Source organism: Panthera onca, chromosome C1, assembly GCF_046562875.1.
Source record: "Panthera onca isolate mPanOnc1 chromosome C1, mPanOnc1 haplotype 2, whole genome shotgun sequence".
Taxonomy (NCBI): domain Eukaryota; kingdom Metazoa; phylum Chordata; class Mammalia; order Carnivora; family Felidae; genus Panthera; species Panthera onca.
The window spans coordinates 77,094,767-77,114,016 of NC_138346.1; the positions used below are offsets into that span (position 1 = coordinate 77,094,767).

Here is a 19,250-nt window from a genome sequence, read left to right on the forward strand (position 1 = left end):
CATTTCTCAAGTGGTAAAAAGCAATGTAGGTGGGCAGCCAATATTTTGAGGTTTACTGAACCAATTCATACTATTCTCTTAAGTTCCCACTAAGAAAAAAAAGATAACATCATTCCCATTGTTTTATGGTTGTAGTTATTCATTTTCTTTCTCTCTCTTTGCTCCCCCCCACCTTTTATTTATTAGGCTTCTTCCAAGAACCATGGCAAAATCGAATTTATGGGTGGTGTTTACTGGAGTCTAGAGAGCTCCACTGGGAAGCAGAGAAATCTCTAGTGATTACCCTGCTGACTTTAAGCCTGCATAGCCTAGAATCTACCCGATGCTCACAGTAATAGATCTTCTAATTTTCTGTGCAAGCTATAGGACAATCATTTTTAAGTGGAACATAATTATAAGGAAAACATAAGTGAGGAGAGGGTATGCTCCATTACTTCTTAAGAGGCTTGCTTCCCTGAAACCCATTTTGCCCAATAATGCCAGGATGTTCTGGAATCCTACTGTTTCCTGTTAATTTCTTTATTGTTGCTACAGGTCTTTATTTCCTGTTGTATTATTTTATAGAACTAAGCTTACTTAAATACGAAAGGTAGTGAGAAGTTATATATCTCTAAGGAATCAATGTACATATCACAAAATATTTAATGAAGACATTTTCTCATTGTTGTGCTCTTTCTACTTTTTTGAGTGCTTTTTAATGGAAGACAATAATAGGTTATATTAACAATGATGAGTCTTGGCAACACCGCTTATGGTTATCTGATCCCTGGGCAAGCCACATTACATATCTGGATGTCAGTCTCATTACCTGTAAATGAAGAAGCGGGGAATAGATCATCTTAAATTCCTCTCAAAGTTACTATGCTTGTGTTTTGTTCATAGACTTGCACCGAGAAAGTAAGTCATAGCTCCTATGAAACCATGAAAATACATGTGATTTTTCAGAGGCTGATACATCTCTACTCTAAGAGGGGCGGGGGGAAAAACTCCTTCAGGTAGCCATTGAATACAACCAAAAAATAAAAATTTTTATCTTAATAAAGCAACTTAAATAATATAGCAGCATGTTTATAATCTGCCATATTTCACTTTCATAAGGCAGGATATTTTACCATAGAGAACAAAATATAGTCCATACTTTAATGTAAAGAATATTAGGAAGAAAATTATCATTTGGAGACAAAGCTATGCAAATCTTGTCTAAATATATTACTAGATTTTATTTTAAAATTTAAAATACTGTGCAAAAAATATGATACAGTAGCACTTAGCAACTTTAACACACATTTTTCAGTTCATTAATTCAAGAAATATTTAAAGAATACTTACTTTGTGCCCAGAACTATATTAGATGCTGGGGATACCACAGTGAATAAAACTGGCAAAAACTGGCCTTAGGGGGTTTATATTCTAGGGTGTGTAGTGAGAATGTTGGGGAGTGGGGAGACGTTAAAGGATAGACAGAAAATAAGGAAGAAAATTTAGTTTGTCAGAGAACACACAGGGGATTGGGAGGACGGACACGGGGGAGAAGAGTTTGCATTACTGATGAGATAACATTTGGACAGACACCTAAAGAAAGTGAGGTGAGAGAACTCTGTGGGGCACAGGGAGCCAAACAATAGCACGGACACTTGCTTGGCAGCCAGAGTGGAGCAAGTAAGGGAGCACTTGAGCAGATGCAGTCAGAAATGAGTGCTTGCGGGTGGGGGGGGTGGGGGGTGGAGGGGGGAGGTGGGTGGCGGTGCGGGGGTGTGGAATCAAGCGCGCATGCGTGAGTTCAGAGGTGTAGTTCACCAGGGAACTTGAAGAATACCGTAAGAAGTTTGGTTAGAGAGACACGGAAAGTCCTTGCAGGGTCGTGAGCAGGGAAGTGACCCAACCAAATTTATGTCTAACAAAATCACTATGTCTGTTGTATTTGATAGAGACTGTTAGAGGCAAGGGCTGGGAAATCGGGGAACCAAATTACAACCCTATCACAATTTAAAAAGTTAGAGGTGGTGGCACACCGTGGACGTCGTGGTAAGTCCTTGGTTTCTGGTTATATTTCAGAGATAGAATCAAGGGAACTTGCTGATGGATTAGATGAAAGTTGAAAGAACAGAGGAATCAAGTGACTTAAGGTTTTTGATCTGAACATCGGGAAGGTTGGAATTGGCATTCAGTGTGGTGGGGAAAACTTTAGAAGGGGAAGTTTGAAAACATTTGAAATTATCTATTAGTCTAGCCCCACAGATAACATGTATTGTGAATCCAACTGTCATTTTTAGTTTTCTGTACTGCATACAATAAGTATTTTTGTTTAAATTGAGTGTTAGTCATTGCTTTCTGGGTTTTGGTGTTTTATAACATTTTATGCCTTTTTTATTAGACACTGATACAATGTGTTTAAACCATCTGAGTGTTCTTTGAAAATCTTCTGTGGCATGAAATTTACAGTTTTAATTTTTCCTGTATTGTTGCTATATAATGGACTTTCATATGTTAAAAATGCTGCCACAGTGGGTCAAATTCAGTTTCTGTGGAGCAGCTGTATTTTTAAAAATTTGTCATTGTCCACTTTGTAGATAACCTAAGAATTTTTATTGGCAAATCCATAATTGGAACAGATAGCATAAAGAATCTTTGAGTGTTTGAGCTTTTCGAGTTTAAGGAAGAACACAGTGCAGGGACATTTTACTGTATTTTAGTCAAGACAGGAGGCAAAGAGAGCAAAATGGAAAATGTGATTGTTAACTCAGGCTTCGGTTGTCTTGTGAGGACACTATCAATTTAAGGCAGTGGTTCACTGGTTCTTGGGAGTCATAGTTCCTTTGAAGTTTGCTGGAAGCTATAGATTCTTTTCTCAAAACATTATGCCCCAACAGTCAAACTTTTGTTTATAATTTTTGGGAGATCAGGGATTCCAAGACACCATGAGGTAAGGGGTATGTATGTACACTTGAAGGAGTAAACCTGAAATGCTTCAGGTTGTAGAAACTTCTTTAGATTTGTACCAGTATACAGCCAAAAGAGAAAGGGATGCTAGCTAAGAAAGTCATACAAGAGTTTACTGGCCTTCAGAAAGTGTCCTCCTTTTCATTATAAAGCTCTGTGTGTGTGTGTGTGTGTGTGTGTGTGTGTGTGTGTGTGTAGAGAGAGAGAGAGACAAAAACAGAGGGTTTATGTGTAGAAAAACTGATTAAAAAATCTGAGATTTTTAAGATGAGGGCCAGAGATGTAGCATCTGCTGCTCCAGAGGATGCTTTCATTTTTCCCCCAAATTTCTTTTAAGCAGCTGAGTGTACTTCTAATGAATAAGATATGTTGAGCAACTCTACGGGCATTTTAAATGGTATCAGATACTAAAACTTACTAGCACAAATCTCAGATAGATTTCCCTTCCGTTTCACGTCTTCTACTCATGGATTTTGAACACAAAGAGTTTTAAGATGGAAAAAGAACATGTGAAGCTAGCCTAGTTATGATTGTGCTCTTGAACTACAGTTTATGGCAAATTACTTTAAGCAGTTTAATTAGAAGAAAAGTTTAATGGATGTTTATTGAGTTCATTCCCCTGATGATGAAAACCTTAGGTACTGTTGCATGGCAATGAAATTCTGATAGTACTGCATTGTTTTTTAAAACATGAAGTTAAAGTGGTAATAGTGACCTAACTAGAATCTTTTTAAATGCAATAGAATTAAAAATTATGGATAATACTCTACCCTTCCCTACAATTCTGTATAGCCTAAGAGACAAGTCATGCTCTAGAGTGAAAAGGGTTTATGTAGTTTATGCGACACAGAGGCAGTGGTTAAGAATTGAGTTTTTGGCATCAACTCTGGGACCAAGATGATGGTTATGCTCAAACTATGTTAGGAGTGATTGCAACCCAAACAGAATATCTTTTAAAATGATTTATTTTTTTTTCACCTTAGCTTCACCTTGCCCCCCTCAATGCCTAACTAGTTTCTTCTGATTTCATGCCCTTTAAATTGAACTTTCAAACTCTCCTCTATTCTGTGTAACTGATGCTTTTATGAGGACTCTGTGAGAAGTCAATATCCAATTTAATTTTTTCCTACAAAATTGAAACTTATTTTGTACGATGAATTCACTGCTCAGAAATAATTCGTGGCCTTGTTGACACAGAAATTCAACATGTTTCCATGAAGGTCCATTAGAAACCGAGTGAGTTTTAAAAACATTTGATAATCTATCCTAATGAAGATATTTCATAAGGCATTTACATTGTTTCTCTTTCAATCACTAGGACAAGAACAAAATTAAAACAAGCCCCTGACTAATCTTGTGAGATGAGGGCAGTAAAGATTTCTTTTTAAAGCAAACACAATTTCTTTTTCAAGTTGTTCTGATGTTTAATAACAGTTTGCTGTTATTTATGTATTTTATGTGCTTCTTTGATCAGATACAAATTTTAGTAGGGAAATAAGCAAACATTCCTAAAAATGAATTATAAACAACTGTATTTTAGAATACTAAAAGGATTTTAAAACTTCCCACTCAGCAAAGTTAATATTTTTCCCTAATTGAAATAATGGAAAAACAAAAGTGTAGACACTTCCACGGCTTTGGGGAAACGATCTTCATGCCCCCAAGGTCATGTTTCTTAGCAGCCATTGTTGGGATCTGCTTCCACTACAGTCCTGCATGGTAGGCACCATTTTGTCTTCTTCGGAAGGTTCATCGAGGCATTGGTTACTGTTAACATGCCTCAAGGTGAGTCTCTGTAAAAGATAACCAATAATCAGTGCAACCTATTTTATCTTGAACTTCACTAGCTCATCAGATTAAATCTCTTTTAAAAATCCCTGATTTTTTTACTGTAAACCCAGTGATCTATATGTTTGTGAATTAAACTGTGCATGTGGCTCTGAATTATTATATAACTTTTACTGTTACAGTTTCATCATTGTCTAATGCACCTTTATCTGCAGATGGTTAAGGAAATTGGCTGACCTTTATCATGCATTGCCAAGAATTCAGGCTCCTTTGCAAAAAGCCCATTTGTGAGCTCTGAGTTCACTTGAGGGCTGCAAATATTAACATGCTTTCACAAAGCCTTCATTTTCTTAGGCATGTATTCTTCAGTAACCATTTGGTAAACATGCAAAGAGATGTCACAGCTGTGACCCAAATGAACAAAACTGCTAGAGATGTTCCCATTTCAAAATACTAAACACACCATAGTATCTGTGCCTATGAGACATTCAGTGTAGAAGAATGATTATCATAGCAACAAAGAACTGTGTTCCTTGATAGTATGCTCACCATATTTTGGTTTTCATTTTTAAGCATATTAAAAATGTCTGTGCCAAATATAAAAAGGGATGTTATGGTCATATATTTTAAAATCTTATGTCTGTATTTTACTTTCTGCATAATAATGATATTCATTAATAAGCATCCTCTCAGTACCCAAATGCTGAAATGTAATTTTAGTAGTTGTACCATGTGAACCAGTCATCATGTATTTTGTCTTTTTTGAGTTCACATTTATATAATTTTTTAAAGTTTTATTTATTTTGAGAGAGCGAGAAAGAAAGAGAGCATGAGCAGGAGAGGGACAGAGAGAGAAAGAAAGAGGGACAGAGAGAGAGAATCCAAGCATGCCCTGCGCTGTCAGCACAGAGCCTGGTGCAGGGCTCAAACTCAGGAACCATGAGATCATGACCTGAGCCAAAACAAGAGTTGGATGCTTAACCAACTGAGCCACCCAGGAGCCCCAAGTTCACATTTATATTTTGAAATCATACTTTTAAACTTTTCAAACATACATTTTAAATCCACATGTTTTATGCATATTGACTTATGCACATAAATTATATAAATTTCTGCTCAGTTTCATGGGCAATGCTTAGAATCCTCTTATATGAAAAAACTCCCAACCTGAAGAAAATTGTTTGAACATATGGCAGGTGATTTGCCGGTATATCTTGAAAAAAGCACACATTATACTTTTGTTGCAAATACCAAAATTAAATGTCGACAAGTCTTTTTGGGGGAAGGGGGGGGTGGATCTTGATATTACATTGAAAGTTGGATTTTAAAAATGTGGAGGGAGCCCCTGGGTAGCTCAGTCAATTCAGCACCCAGTTCTTGATTTTGGCTCAGGTCATGATCTCACAGTTCTGAGATTCAGCTGCATAGTGGTCTGTGCTGGGTGTGGAACCTGCCTAAGATTCTCTCTGCCCATTCCCCTGTGTGCATACACACCCTCTCTCTCAAAAAAAAAAAAAAAAAAAAAAAAAACAGGGGGCATGAAATAAAAACGGTGGAGAAACACTGCCTGGACAGTTGTAATTTGTTTGGATTAGGACTGCAAATACCCTGGACTGCACTGTCCTGAGAAGAGATGGGATGGAAAATAGGCTTGTGGGGGATGCTTAATAGACAACAAGCAGGAAATTAAAAGCACAAGGCTATTAAACGTGAAGAAGATTTCAAGATTGAGGCCTTTGTTGCTCTTTCAATACATGAAATCAAGCTATTTATACTAAAAAGAGAGAAAATGAAATGGCAAAAGATAGGCAAGAAGATGGATGATGATGCCAGAAGATGGCTTATGATGTTAGAAATTATGCTGTTGGCTAATGAACCAGCAACCAACTTGAAAAACAAAACATTTCTAGAAAATTTTCATTAAAATCAACAAAATATTCTTTATTTTTGTTACTTACCTGAGGTCCTTCGTATATACATGTCCTCTTTCAAAAAAAGCAATTTAGCCTTGATTGCTTCCATTAGATCTTTTTTTTAAATGTGACTTTAAGGATCAGCTTATCAAGTACGTAGTGATAATTTACACAATATTAGTATATTTTCCTAAAAAGTATTTTCTTTGAAGGAATTCGTTAATAGTCAAAAGCCACCACTGTAAAGATAACAAAGAACTCACCAAAAACCTCTCCTTTTTAATGTAGTGCAGTAGAAAGACCAGACCTTTTAGGGTCAGGTAGACCTAAGTTTGAATTCCTGTTGCCCCAGTTACCAGCCATGAACACTTGGGCAAGCCGCCAAATCATTCTGAGGACCCGATTCTTTATCAGAAAATGCTTAACTATACATATGAGTATTTAAAAATGCTCTTTCCCCATCTGCTTAACAAATTTAACCTTTATTCAACTATGTAACTGTGATCCCCCTTAGTGATCTGATAAGGGTAACAATGTTAACATGTTTCTAGGCAACGTTAAAAATAACCTCTGAATGATAAACTGCATCTGTATCTGATACGCCGCATTATAAACACCTGATAGGAAACCAAATCCTGGGCATCTCTAAGCACCAAGGCTTGTAGTTTTGCATACTCTTTTGGGTTCCTCAGAGCTGGGCCTATGGAGTGGTAACACACATATGTGTTCAGTGCTTCAAGGGTGGTTGCCACACCACCCTGATATGGCTCTCATCCCTTCACAGAGGGCTGTCACCTGTTGAAGAGCTAGCTCCCCTAAGGCTAGATGAACTGCTGCAGGGTCTGCTGACAGAAGCAAGTCGTGGTTTCTGCCCTAGAATTATGTAAATAAACTTGGGACACTAAGTGTCTAGTTAACTCTAAGAAGACCCCTTTTGGGCATTACACTGCCAGGTAGGCTTTGAAAACAAACTAAGATAATATATGTAAATTACCTTGTACACAAGTTCTCTGTGCAAAACATCCAAACTTTCCCAGCTTTCTAACACGTCTCGAATGTAGTTCTAATGTAAATAATGCCCCTTGTCTTCACTCGTCTCCATACCCCATTCAGCCTTGTCACTGAGCATTCCAAGCTCCATTGTGTCTTCTACTAACAACTTGAACTGGTTCATTCGAACCAGAATAATGCCCTAACTTCCCATGTGTTCTCATAGGAAGCTATTGCACAATGTAATGTCCTTTATTTACAGGACAATAATCCCCTTAAGATCAAGAACTAGGACATGTTCTTATTTGCACTCTTTATAAGAGTTCCATACTGGTTTTTTGACTTAAACTGAATAACGATTCTTTTCATTGCTTACTGAGAAGATATTCACAAATCACACAGGTGATAAAAGGTATAATTTTTAAAAAGCTTTTATTGTATCAGCCAACCACAAAGAAAATCTTAGATATAATTTATGTTATAAACTTACTGAAAATTACATTTTAGTTTTCAAAAATGCATTTCCTTAAAGCTTCAGGTTAAAATAATAAATTCTAGAAAAGCTACCCTAAATCTGCACACAATGGAAGTATCTGAATAAATTAACACGATTAATTAATTTTAATGTTCCCAAAACAATCCATAGTTTTGGCTATGTTTTTTTAATTGATTATTTTTAGCTCTAATGCAAAATCTATTATATAAACATGACTATAGTTAGCCTAAGAAAGCTAATATGTCATAATGTATTCCATTAATTATATTTATGCATATATAAATATTTGAAATAAAGTAAAAACTGGAAAATGTCTATTAATAATTGACCAAACACTTCTTAATATAGTCAGCCTCCAAATTAATAAGCAGCTAAAAGTAAAAGACAGAAAAATAACTCCATGGAGAAATAGCACATAAAGATTTTTCTTAAGTACATTTTAAAGAATTTCTAGATTTCAATAACAGAACATAACAAAAATAGTAAAATAAATTTAACAGTCTGCAAAACAAATTTACAAAAACTTATTAGAGAATGTAATCAGTAGGATTCTCAAAAATATTTCTAAAAACTTCCATTCTTGTATAGTTTCTTAGTAGCCATTTTTGCAAAGGGCTATCATTACATGTTTCCACAGTGGGCTTCTGGGAGCCATCAGCTACTTTGCTTACTGAGAGACAGGACTGGGTGATTATGTGAAGAAGAGTGTGGGTCTGTTTGACAAAGAAAATAATGAATAATGACAAAATCAAGTACAAAGGCAGTAATAAATCAATCATTCTTGGCAACATACAATTTCTACTGGGTAAGGATGGAAGGCACACGTCATAATAATTGCATCCATGGAGCTAAGAGCCACATCCTTTTAGGTGACTTTAGTATCAACTGTATTAAGTAGGAGCAAATGAAGATAAGACTGGGAAGATGGAGCAGAGACTGAGATCAGATGTTGAAACATTTTGAGCAAAAGGTTATTTTGGACAGAAAAGGTATATTCTCAATGTTCACTCTAGTGATAAAAATATTTTTTATAGTGCTAAATGGGTTATTTTGTGAGTAGATATTCAAAATTGTTGAATACCCAGAGTTTTTTCAGTTATGGTTTGTGAGTTCCTCACTTCTTTGCCCTAAACTTGAACAGATGCCAGGGAAGAATCCAGGGGAGAATATATTGATTTAATGCTTTGCTTTACTTTGTACAGTATGGTACTCAAATTGTTTCCACCATGTTTTCACGCAGCTGACCTGTGTTAAAAGTGTTGCACATATGCATTGCCGAATTCATCTAAATGTCAATTAGAGAGTTAATGAAGAGAGGAAAAAGAAAAGGTCAGCTCCACTTGGGCTCTTAATTTGACCTAATTCTCCAAACACAATTTGTAATTAATTTTTTTCTTGTTTTCGGTCTATTTCCTCCTCAGGAGCATTAGCTCCAGGAAGGCCAGGAACTATAACTATATACATCAAGCCTAGTGCCTGCCCACAGGAGGCTCTTTATAAGTTCTGATTGAAACACTTATGAAAGGCCAATGCAGAAAATAAATTCTGTTAAAATTAAACTACATCTCTTTTGCTGCTTAATGGACACAAATCATTGGATTTTCTATTTCAAGGACTTAGTGTCTATAGTAAAATTGTAGACAAATGATTTATAAATATACAAAGGATAACATGTATAATTATATTATATATATGATTGTCATATATATATTTTATATTTAAGATTTTATATATACATATATATGTATATATATACATATATACATATATAAAAAAGATTTTATATACATATAAATGTATATATATATACATTTATATATATATATACATATATATATATATATATGTATATATATTTAGCCAAACTTGAATTTCCTGTCTATACTGTTGAAAATTCCTAAGCTTGATAATCCTCTATCTTCAGTGATGTTTCTTTTCATAAAAAAATTTTCTTGGTAAATGTCATGTTAACATCAAAGACTTTAGTGTTAGTGATTGTGAATTTCATCTTTTATTAAAACGAAAAATGAATTATAAAGTTTTCCTTGATTTCAAACAAAACAAAACTTGCTTTACCTATTCTCAGGAAATATAACTCCAGAGCATAAATACAGTATAAAATTTTCCATAAAAAATACTATTATAATATTTCCCCTAAAGTGTTTATCATATGAGTGACCATGAAAAACATTCAAAGAACTTTCACTCCTGGTACTTCTGAAAAGCCAGTAGGGGGGTGCCTGGGTGGCTCAGCCAGTTGGGACTCCGACTTCAGCTCAGGTCATGATCTCACGGTTTGTGAGTTCGAGTCCTGCGTTGGGCTCTGTGCTGATAGCTCGGAGCCTGGAACCTGCTTCAGATTCTGTGTTTTCCCCCTCCTCTGCCCCTCCCCTGCTCATGCTCTGTCTCTATCACTCAATAATGAATAAATGTTAAATTTCTTTTTAAAGCCATTAAGCCAGAAGAAAAATTAGAAATCTCAAATAATCCCATTGGGATAAAAAGTATTTTTTGTTTTAAAAACCCCACAAAAACATTGAGTTTTCATTTGTTTGAAAAATAAGTGTAGTTTACTTATTTTTTCTCAGTGTTTCTCAATGATTAATATTTTATGTGTTTTCTAGTTATTTTTAGTGCTCATATTATGCAAATTTATATTCATCCAATGAAATATCCTTCCACTTTATCGTGGTCTTTCTTATTCTGTATTCAAAAAAATCTAAAAACATAAGAATTACACAATTTCTACAAAGTAGATTTGCCAAAAATCCTTTCCCTTTTCCATTTGGGGGAGTATCTTTCCAATTTGGAGCTATTATAAATAATGCTATCATAAACACCTCTGAACATCTCTCTCCACATGTATAGTCACTTATTTAGAAATTATTCTTGAAGTGAAATCACAAGATCAAAAGGTATGAACCTTTTAATACATACTAGCAAAGTTTAAAAAACATCTACGATACTTATTTTGTAATAATAGCAGTAGCAGCTAACATTTCTCATGATTATATGCTAGGATACTGCATGGGTGTCAGTATTACTACATCTACACCAGTGTTGTGTGTTCCATTAAAAACATTTCTCGACAAAGACAGGATAGAGAAATAAATATAAGAACACATGTGAAATGATTTTTTTTATTTACGTATTTCTGATAGTTCTAAATAGCCAATGACAATGAAAGAGAAAGTTAACTTAAATATTTCTCCTGTGCTGATTATTCAAGACCTTGCAGAGTTTTATATTAGGTATACTTTTTATTTTCTATGAAATACTCTATTCAGCATATCAGCCCTTATCGTACTTGTTGCAAATGCCTCTCACAACTTTGGAAGACTGTCATGTTAATTCAGTTTTGAAGGTAATGTGACATACAGGCTGACATGAAGCATACTGCCGAATATCTTTCCCTATTGCTTTATTTAAAATATTGGCTGGAAAACAAGGTAAGATGAACCCTAAGCCAGGATTGGTTTTTGTTTATAACCTTACTTAATCATTTTCCTTTGAAGTATAAAACATTAGTATTTTCTGGGATTTACAAAATTTGAATTATACTATTTAAAGATGTGTAAGAAAATAATTCCTGTCTTTAAACATATACATATGTTTTGCTATCTAAGACAGGATGTGTCATGCATGGAGTATCCCTAAATCTACCCTTTTGAAAAGATAATTACTGTTGAAAGCCAAGTGACCTCAGACTAAGAAAACGAGTTTAATGACAAAGTGAGAATTATAAAATTAGGTCATACTTTTGCATCTTCTTTATTAGAAAGCACTAAGTGAAAAACTTGATAATTTAATGAATGAATAGAAGTGACTGCCTGGTCGGTTAAAGAACCAATCATACAGGCTTCAGTTTAAAAGATTCCTTACTAAAATTTAGTTTAGAAAGTTAAAAATTTTAAATGAAACTCGATTGTTATATATAATAAGCAAAAACAACATTATATTCAATAGCAAAGGCAGTAAGATTTCCCCTATTGATAAAGTATGAAATAATAATTATTTAAACAGTAATATATAATGAAGTTGTTATTCAAAATATTAAGTATGATCTCCTGACATGGTGAACTGTGTTTCATTAGAACAGAATATGAGTAGTCTAAAAAAAATGAGTGTAATGTTTCAGAAACAAGAACTAAAATTACAATACTAAACTATTGAAATTCCTATTCACTAATTGAGTCTACATAAGAAACCACAGCTATGGGTCAATGGGAATGTGGAAAGGTAACACTAGTCAGATATACACAGCCTTCTAAAGGTAAATTGAGTCACTGTTTTTATTAGGAGTGCTGCACAGGGAAATGGCTGGGTTGCCATTATAGATTACTTACCTTGAAATTATATTGCCATTTACCTGCTTTCTGATGAAGGTAAAAGGAGGAGGTGTTAGGTAAAGTCTAAATATAAGCTTCTGTGATTTCAGTAAATATCAGTCCAACATATTTTACCTACTGAAAAAAAATCCCTTATCTTGTGACTCTGGGAAACATTTGATACAGATAGATATTGAATTCATTTTTTCAGTCAACTTGCTCAGTCACATGAAAAACAAGACTTATTTTTAGCATCATATTTTGCTCCCTTATTTTTTTCTTTGTTGCGTAGTGTTTGTTGAGCATAAGTGCTCTGTCCTAAAATTAGATTCTTACACTGTATATAGCTGCTTGAATGTTCAAAAAGAAATGTGATTATATGCGCTTATTGTCAGAAAATGTAAATTTCAAATGCATTGGAACACAACTGCAATGTTCAAATTGAATATAAGGAAATCTAGAATAGAATGGATGGATGACAACTTTATAAAAGTAATTTTTAAAATGTTTCAGTGCGATGAAATTTAGATTTCTTTTTTCTTTTTTCTAATTCTGTGGCAGTTGCTTTCATAGCACCATAGTGTTCAGGTAATTGATTTAAGAGGTTATAGACCAGGTGAGGATCTTGTAGTTTTGTTGGTGATGCTCAGTTGCCCCCAAACTGAACATGGTTAGCCAGGTATAAAGTGATACCGAATTAAATTCATGGCTGTGTTAAAAAAATATTAAGAAAGTGAAAAATTCTATGTTTCAAATTAAAGTTGGCCAAAGACCTGTATCTATTGCCAACATGTGCTTAGTTTCACTCAAATAAAAGAACCAATTAGATATTAAATTATGAATATGTATAAAGTTTGTAAGCAATTAGACCATACTGGCAAAGTGGTTTTATGACTGTTCGTCTAAATAGTCTATTGCAGAACATCTTTCCAAATATTAAGGAAAGGAAAAATTGTATGTGAATAAAATTGGTAAATTTTAACCAATTGATAATTGATGATATTTAATCCCTTTCATTTATAATAATACACGTTTAGCTTATCAGATCAGCATCATTAAAAGCATCAAATTGTTTCTAGTTTTTCAATGACCTCAAAAGGCAATGTAGGGTAGTGGAAAAATTGCTGGATTCAGTGCCAGAAACCTGGGGTCTAAAACCTAGAGAAACTATTTTAACACTTTAAACTTACATTTACTAATATAAAGAATACAAATAATACTAATATCTTACAGGACTATTAGAATTTTTTGAGAAAACAGATGAAATTATAGACACTCTAAATTTCATTCCCTTCGCTTTTCCCTTCACTTATCCAAGAAGCAAACAAACTGGAGAGGCTCCATGTTTTGAGGCTTTATGATACTGTTTGAATTTTTCTCTGGATTTTCTAATAATTCTCCTATTAATGACTTTTCTAAAATTGAAAGTGCTATGGGAGATGAGGTGATGGAATGTTTCAGTTGTACACACTGTGAGATTTGCAGTTGTGAGTTGCTAGATTTCCAGTCACTAGCTTTCTTCGATTACTATATTAGAATGTCATTTCTGCCCCCATCGCTGGCAGTGTGATCTTTGTGCTTACTTCCTGCCTGATAAAGGCTGAACGAAGAGAACTTTAAGAAAAGTCTCAGCTCTTGTAATCCTGTGAACTCCACCAAGTTTTATTCTGCTTTGATAGTATACCACCCTCAGGTTCCTCAAAGAAAACTAATTTTGCCTTGATAGCAGTAGATAAATAACTGAATTAAAGAAGCAGCAAGTACCACTTTCTACTTCCCACAGGGTGGATGCCAGAAGACCAGCACTACTTGGCAATGACTCCTCTTTCCCAGCACCTCTCACCCTTTACTCCCTATCCCTCCCCCATCTCTCCTGAAGGCCTGTCATTTTCCAAAGTATATTTATGCCTTTTCTTAACTTTTCAATAATTCCAACAGTTTATAAAAAGACTAAGGAAGATAAGTAGATGTTTGGCCACTGTCTAGACCTTCTCAAACTTTAATATGTATGTAAATGACTTGGGGATTTGTTAAGATGCAGACTCCGATATAGTCTTGTAAAATTCCAAATTTCCAAAAAGTTCCCAGGTGATGTTCCTAGTCTGAGAATCACACTTTGAGTGGTAGGAGTTGGGACTGTTCTGTAGACTAAGTATTAGATTTAAATTTCTTTAAAAAAAAGTCTCTATTCTTCTGACTTTTTTACAAATAAAATCAGTCTTATTTCAAAGCTGAAAATTCCAGAAAGGTGATTCATTATTCCTACAATTATTCTACTCTTATGACCTCTCCACAGTATGATTTATACACTCATAAATTTGGCAAAAAATCTCTACTATGACTTAAATATTAATTTTAGACAAGTTGAACATCATGATTTAATTTTAAAAACAAACATAGGAGGGTAAAGTATGTTATATAATTATTACTATGATCAGATCTTTTAAAACCTAAACATTTCTCAATATTTATGGAATATTATAAGCTTTTTCATGTGTGTTCCAGAAATGAAGTTTACATGACACAAGGTATTCCAATGCTATAAAGATACTACAGTAGCTAACTACTAGTCAACCAAAATAGTAAATTTACAAAAACATTTCTTTGTCTTAGGTGAAGCAATCTATTTTTTTTTCTCTTTTCTTTCAAAATCCCTTAGTATTCAACAGTCTTACTGCTGGCTGATGAAAATATAAACAAAATATACACCTAAGTACCAATAATATAGTTATTTCAGAAATTAAAGAATCTGAGTTATGACCATAGTAGCCATTGCCCACTCAAAAAATAAGGAAAGTTTGAAGATTAAAAGTGGCACTCTGAAATTCAACACTGCTTTACCTTATCAAAAGTACATATACTCCTTCTTTCCTTATAAATATATATTCTAGATTTCTTAATTTTTAACACAAGGCCAATAAAGTTCTGGGTTCATTGCGAAAACTAAAGAGCAACAGCAACATAAAGTTTTATTTAAAAAAAATGCTACTTGTAGGATTTCTCCTTTATCTGTACATTTATCTGTACTGTACAGAAGGAGGGAGCCAAGGGTCCAGGTTTACCCCCATGTATAATTAAAGGAAGTATCTTCTGCAGTCTTAATATAAAGGGTGGTGATGATGATAGCTCGAGAAAAAATGGGGGTCAGACAAAGGTGAACAAGGTACAGGGGAGACAGGAGTCTGAATAGAACACACTGGTGCATTATCGGAATGATTCAGGATGTTTGCCCTTAATTATGTCACAGAAGAAGAATATTTTATGTCCAAAGAGCTTGATTATATAAATTTTGGAGCCAAATTTTAACCCTACATAATCAATTTCAAATTATGTAAAAATTCAGTAAGTTTTCCTGCTAAGAAACTACAACATCATGCAAATTGGAAGGACATTCAAAAAGTTTTTTAAAAGAAATTATTACAATATCAATAATACCAACGACTATACATTGGTTTTTAAAATGTTACACTTGCAGAGTATTTTAGGCTTAGGTAAAACAGTGCATTTGTGAAATTTCTTTACCTCTAGTGCATTATTTATCTTGCAAGAATAGTTCTTATTTTAAGTCACCAACCATTTAATGAGGAAAATGTAACACGGATGACCCAATTCATTTTGTTAAGCAAAGGGAGTGGAAAGGAACGAAGCTGTTTCAAGGCAACTTCCTTATGGAGAAGAAAATATTTCTTTTTTATTAGCTCCATCTGATGGTTGATCTGGTTTTTACACACAGCCTGGCTATAAATTCCCAACAGTAATTTTATTGTTTTCTCTCCCTCTCTTCTATCAGAAAGATGTACTACATTGAGGAAATGCTGCTTGGCTGATTATGTACCTAATTAGGTTATCGAATTTTGCAAAGTATTTACCATTATAAAGAGCATTCTTGCTAATCTTATCAGCTTTTTTCTTTTTTCCTTTAAGTTGGGAAGCTGTAAAATTTAAAATTTGAAAATATTGTTGATATTGTCCTGTAATGCGCATCTTCATATATACCTCTCACCTAAGCGTAGCTGGCCACTTGCCTAACTTATATGAACCATGTACATGTGATAACACATTTTAAGCACATAAAAAATGAATTTACTTTCCTTATTCGTGTTTTACACAAGTGGACTAGTTTGGCAAAAACCTGTTTATATGCTATACCATCCAAATGCTATCAGAGGCGTGCATGCTTGAAAAGAGAGTTCTTCCAATGCAGAAAAAGTAGCTTAGCATTTAAATGTATTTGAAATATATAAATGAGTTTAAGCACTAAAAAGTAAATTGAAGAAAATACTGTACCTCCGCATCATATTCCCATAACTGATTTCCTCTCATGTGGTGGCATTTTAACATGATTACAGGTCCGCTGAGTCTAGACACATCCAAGCACAAATCATCAGTTCGGATTTCTTTGTCAGCGGTATAAGAAAACACCTGGGAATATAAAATTCAGCTAATAAAATAATCTTAAAAACAAAGAAACCCCACAATATAGCAGATTTCTCTGTGGAAGCATTGATACCAACTTGTGTTTTCAAATAGTCCCTGCCGTGTGATATTGAGAAAGCTAGTTGACCTCTGAGTCCTTTCCCTCAACTGCAAAATAAGGCAGTGTCATCTGTTTCATAAAGTTTTCGTGAGGCCTCAGTTTAATAAACTAAAATAGTAAATACTTATTATTTGGTGGCACCACATTTCCTGCACTATACTTGTCTCATATATCATACAACCGGTTCAATAAAATAAACTTTGTTAACCATATGGGGCTCAACAAAGGGCACTCCTTATTCTCACCACCATACGACCAGTACCCCAGCTCTATAGAGCTCATGATGTCTTTCATAAAGACGTTTAAATCTTTCTTTCCATAGGTACATCATGTAAATTTTATTAAATATTGTCAGTGTGTTTCCAAAGGTTGTAGAATTAGCTTCTCCAGAGAGCTCATTAAAGGTGGGCTCTCTGCTTTTCTTATACGGTTATAGCTGGGCTTGGCTACGATTCTCAAAATATCCAACAAATGTCAAGGTGGATTGTGGATTCGTTGTTAGCTAATTTAAACTGATACTATAAGAATCTCTTTTTTTAAAAAATTCCTGGTATGAATAATTTATTTATAACATTGATTATTGAAGGTTCATGAGTTAGTAAGTACCTAAATTACAAAAGTTATTTTCTTCTGTTAGCTATGATAAGCATGGTTCAGTGTTTTGTGGGTATTTTTTTCTTTGCAATGTCAAGAGGGAATATAATAAGGAAGATTATATGAGGATCTTTTAGTTTTCCAATGCAGTCTGATAAAATTGGAGGAAGTCAGCTCTAGAAATCAATTATACACTCTGGAGCCCTGGCCTGTAAGCTGAACAAGTTAGTCTTGAAGGGGTTGGCCTCTTCAGCACCGAGACTCAGGACTTCTCTGAAAATCACAAGTGGTAAGAGGAGAATGCAAAGTCAATGATAAGGAAATTCTTCACAAAGGTTGTACATTCTACTCAACAGTATAAAACCTTGAGAAGTATATGAAATTCATTTAATTAAACTATGTAAAATATAGATTTGATGTACGTCATTCAGAAAAAAAATTTCCTATCTTTTGTACTTTTTAATGCTCACACTTTTAATGGGAATTATGAGTAACCAAAAGAATAAAAGAAATACCTATCAAACATAAGTACTATATCCTTTCCAAACATGGTATTTATTAATACAGTATTCAATTTAATACAAACATATTTAATAGCTGAATTTAGTAGGAGACCTTGATTTGAAGGAGGGAAATTTCTGGAGAAATTTCTTTTATCTTTTGTTTTAATGTGAAGTATAATTTTCCACATTGAAGTATTTTCTTTTAGTTGTATACAGATGCCAGTGTAAATGGAAACACCAAAGCATTCACATTTGCCATTAATTTTGTATGAGGAGTACAATCACAGCCTGAAAAATGATTTTTCCTCAGGTCTCTTATGATAGTTTGGAAACTTTACCACATTCTTTTTTCCTTGATTACTAATTTTAATTCAATCAGTAGCTATCTTAAGTGATTTATACTCAATAAAGATATATTTGTAGAATATATTCTGAGCCTATATATATATATAGTACCTGAAATTATGTTTCTTTGGCCTTTGCACTTGAAAAAAAATAACTGATGTTAAAATGCTTGGTCCACAGATAATTTTTTCCTAAAAAAAATCTGTATATAATGCTTTATTTTCTGGCATTAATTTGTTCACAAATCCTAATAATTAATATGATTAATTTATTTTTCATACCTGAGAATCTCATTTTTATGCTTGATTACTATTTTTTTCTTGAAGTAAGTAGCATACTTTATTACACAGTGGTAAATGGGAGGATGGACTTTATTTTTTTAATATGATATTTATTGTCAAATTGGTTTCCATACAACATCCAGTGCTCATCCCAACAGGTCCCCTCCTCAATGCCCATCACCCACTTTCCCCTCCCTCGCACCCCCCCATCTACTGTCTGTTTATTCTCAGTTTTTAAGAGTCTCTTATGGTTTGCCTCCCTCCCTAGCTTTTTTTTTTTTCCCCTGTCCCATCTCCATGGTCTTCTGTTAAGTTTCTCAGGATCCACATAAGAGTGAAAACATATGGTATCTGTCTTTCTCTGTATGACTTATTTCACTTAGCATAACACTCTCCAGTTCCATCCACATTAGTACAAAAGCCCATATTTCATTCTTTCTCATTGCCAAGCAGTATTCCATTGTGTATATAAACCACAATTTTTTTTATCCATTCATCAGTTGATGGACATTTAGGCTCTTTCCACAATTTGGCT

The 19,250-nt window shown here is 34.1% G+C and overlaps 1 protein-coding gene across 4 annotated transcripts in view; it reads right to left on the reverse strand.

The window, feature by feature from the left end:
• Positions 1 to 1,747: 1,747 nt before the first annotated feature.
• The window catches only part of GALNT13 (polypeptide N-acetylgalactosaminyltransferase 13), a 541,337-nt gene continuing 523,834 nt past the window's right edge, over positions 1,748 to 19,250 (reverse strand). For 2 of the 4 annotated variants that reach the window (XM_060626625.2, XM_060626624.2), the window contains exons 12-14: positions 16,743 to 16,877; positions 12,474 to 12,503; positions 8,134 to 8,840 (exon numbers count right to left, since the gene is read on the reverse strand). In XM_060626625.2, the coding sequence (XP_060482608.2) occupies positions 8,655 to 8,840; positions 12,474 to 12,503; positions 16,743 to 16,877 (351 nt within the window). In that variant the 3' untranslated portion in view covers positions 8,134 to 8,654. Of the gene's footprint in view, positions 4,734 to 8,133; positions 8,841 to 12,473; positions 12,504 to 16,742; positions 16,878 to 19,250 lie in introns of those variants that run through there. The other 2 variants (XM_060626627.3, XM_060626626.2) reach the window with 2 other exon arrangements.